Source organism: Mus caroli, unplaced genomic scaffold, assembly GCF_978045245.1.
Source record: "Mus caroli unplaced genomic scaffold, Mus_caroli_1 scaffold_7, whole genome shotgun sequence".
NCBI lineage: Eukaryota > Metazoa > Chordata > Mammalia > Rodentia > Muridae > Mus > Mus caroli.
Genome location: NW_028227262.1, coordinates 120,371,293 through 120,374,578, shown reverse-complemented (window position 1 = coordinate 120,374,578; position 3,286 = coordinate 120,371,293). Strand labels below are relative to the sequence as shown.

The 3,286-nt window shown below is 49.4% G+C and overlaps 1 protein-coding gene across 1 annotated transcript; it reads left to right on the top strand.

The window, feature by feature from the left end:
- Window positions 1-306: 306 nt before the first annotated feature.
- Window positions 307-3,286, top strand: Hilpda (hypoxia inducible lipid droplet associated). The gene is made up of 2 exons (XM_021165385.2): window positions 307-476; window positions 2,475-3,286. Exon 2 carries the CDS (start codon window positions 2,531-2,533, stop codon window positions 2,723-2,725), a length of 195 nt encoding a protein of 64 aa, XP_021021044.1. The 5' UTR covers window positions 307-476; window positions 2,475-2,530; the 3' UTR covers window positions 2,726-3,286.

Here is a 3,286-nt window from a genome sequence, read left to right as displayed (position 1 = left end):
AGAAAAAAGGAACCCCTACGGGGCCTTCACCCACTGCCCGGGCGTCACTTCACATTGCATCCAGCAATGGGGGAGGGGGTAAAGGCGCCTTTTGGCTCCTGATCTTCTAGAAGGCGGCCGGTGGGGCTGAACCTCATGCTGTCCACTCTGGACTGCAGTGAATCAACCGCAAGCCGCGTGCTTCCCGTGACTCCCCGAGCACTCCGCGGCGACGCAGCTGACGCAGGGGCTGGATGGCCAGCGGACGTGCCCCAGGGCGAGCTCCTGCAGGTTCGGTACGCATGCGCAGTCTCCGAGGGCGGAGCCTCGCCCAGAAGGGGCGGGGCTTCGGGAGGTCCGTTTCTCTTTGGGGCTTATTTCTATCCAGAGCAGTGCCTGCCTGGAGCTTCCACGTTGCGACTCAGTCGACCTTCTTCCTTACTCCTGCACGACCTGGTGTGACTGTGAGCAGCCGTCTCCCAACTTTTCCTCCTGAGGTAACTGGCCCAGGACCCCCCAGGCCGGAGGCCGAGTCCTGGATCCCTTGTCCCATGGGTCGGGCTACTTGCGTTCGAGTCAAGGCTTTGCCTCCACCGACTCTCTCTGCGTCGCCCAATCTATGAACTCCATAGGCCACCTTTGTTTGCCCACCAAGTTTCACCAAAGTAGCCTTCCCTTCCTGTCACCGCTTTAGAGTGTTGTGTAGTAACTGCCCCTTTGAAGGCTGAGTTCTTGTCTGTAGGACGACCATGTGGCCCTGAGTACCTTTCAGAGTGCCTGAGCTATTTAAAAGCATTCAAAGATGTTTGGATAAATTAACTAGATTTGACTTTTGCTATTTTTTTGTATGCTACTTTTTGTTTTGTGGTACTCCGAATTGAACCTAGAATCTTGTATGTGCTAGATACAGCTTATACCACTCACTGGGCTGCATTACCTACCAGTCCCTTATGTTTACTTTTGAGACAAGGCTTCACTAAATCTTCCAAATTAGCTTTGCATTCTCTATAGCTCGGGCAAACCTTAAACATGCATTCCTTCATAGCTGGGATTACAGGCTATTGTCACCCTTATCGTTTATATTGACGATATTATATTCAAGAAGTTTATAAATCCCCTGGTGGTGGTGGTGGTGGTGGCGGCGGTGGTGGTGGCACCTTTAATCGCAGCCCTTAGGAGGTAGAAGCATGGAGGATCTCCGTGAGTTCGAGGCCAGCCGTACAGAGCTAGTTCCAGGACAGCCTAAGCTACACACACAAAAAAAATGTCTCCGGAGGAAAAAAAAGTTTGTAATCAACTTGAATGTACGATACAGGAGAAACTTAGACAGGTTGTTTGCTCTAGGACATATTCCTATTTCTTATTCTTGGGGCACTATGCTAGGGTGGGCGAGCACTTTATACCATTGAGTTATATTTTCAGCCCACTTTTTTTTTTTTTCCCCGAGACAGGGTTTCTCTGTGTAGCCCTGGCTGTCCTGGAACTCACTCTGTAGACCAGACTGGCCTCTAACTCAGAAATCCTCCTGCCTCTGCCTCCCAAGTTCTGGGATTAAAGGTGTGTGCCACCACGCCCAGCTTTCAGCCCACTTTTTACTTTTGTTTGTTTGTTTGCTTTTTTTGTTTTTCTGAGACAGGGTTTCTCAGTGGAGCCCTGGCTGTCCTGGAACTCACTTTGTAGACCAGGCTGGCCTCAAACTCAGAAATCCACCTGCCTCTGCCTCCCAAGTGCTGGGATTAAAGGCGTTCATCACCACAACCTGGCTCCACTTTTTACTTTTTGAGTCAGGTCACACTAAGTTGCCCATGATAGTTTTAACTCACTGTGTAACTCAAGTATGCACCACCAGCCACACCTATCATTTTCTTGTATTTTATATATATACATGAAATACACACACATACTTATACATTCATAGAGGCATTTTGCCTTCATGTTTTGTATCCTGTTTGCTGTGCATCATGGGTGTGTGTAGAGGCCAAAAAAAGGACGTCAGATTCCTTGGGACTGGAGTTACAGATGGTTGTGAACTGCCATGTGTCGGCTGGTCCTCTGTAAGAGCAGCCAGTGCTAACCACGGAACCATCTCTCCTGCCCAATTTTCTTTCTACTTCCATCCGTCCCTGATGTAAAGTTAAGTCCTGGCACTGTAACTGGGTTTGTACGTTGTGCTTGGTGGGAATGGTCTTAAAGAGGGGTAAAAGTAATTGGGTGTGTGGAATGTGCCTGTCAGCCCAGCGCTTAAGAGGATTGCTTAAGTTTGAGGCTAGCCTGGGCTACATAGCAGGAAGAGGTAAAGATATACAGTTGTAAACAGTGTTCTTGAAATTATCCCAACAACATGTGTATTTATTTGTTCTCCAACCACACATGCTTGGAGGTGATGCCTGGAGGGGACTTGCCATTGTCCCTGTCTCCCTGGCCGGCAGGGCCTCTCCTGCTCCTGAGAAAACAAGGGTTGAGACTAACTCAGACTCTTCCTTCTTTCTTCACAGGATCTGGCAGCAGAAAGCAGCTCTACTTCCCTGCAAAGGAGCTGGGCACCATCGCCATGAAGCCCATGCTGAACCTCTATGTGCTGGGCATCATGTTGACCCTGCTTTCCATCTTTGTTAGAGTGATGGAGTCTCTGGGAGGCTTTCTGGAGAGCCCACTGCCCGGGAGCTCCTGGATCACGAGGGGTCAGCTAGCCAACACACAGCCTCCCAAGGGCCTGCCAGACCATCCATCCCGAGGAGTGCAGTGAACCTCCCTCCCTGCAGGCATCAGCCGTACTTTGACACGCTAGCTTCAGCATGTCCAACCACATGTTCCATTTCTCGAGAGGCATGTGTCTCCAAAGGACTCTTACTAGGCCTGGAAGGGCTGTTCCCTTACCCTGGAAAAGAGCCTATTTCCCCTAGAGCTGTGAGTGGGCTGTCTGTGGCTCTGGGATGGAGGTGTACCAGTTCCAGCTGTTGGGAGAATGGATTTTGGTTTCGTTTGTTTCAGCCCTCTGTCCTAAAGGACTCTTTTGGACCTAAGTATCTTCTGTTGGTTTACTATTGAGTCTCTTCCCTGAGAGTTGTTTGGACGGCATCAAAGGGGTTGTGGGTTGGCTGTGAAGACAGAGGGTGGACTATCCAGTATCCAGGTCAAGTTGTACATTTAAGTTCTTTCTCCAGTGTAATGCACATGTGTTTGTTTGTATATAATGTCTAAAGGGCTATGGGATGATCAGGCCTGCTTAGGGTATGGGCATTCCAGCCACTGTGTGGCTTAAACATGAATTTTTCTAATGCAATAAATGTGAATATGTGTGTTTCCA

Coding starts and splice junctions, on each gene's coding strand:
- Hilpda (XM_021165385.2), top strand. CDS start 2,531: ATGAAGCCCATGCTGAACCTCTATGTGCTGGGCATCATGTTGACCCTG.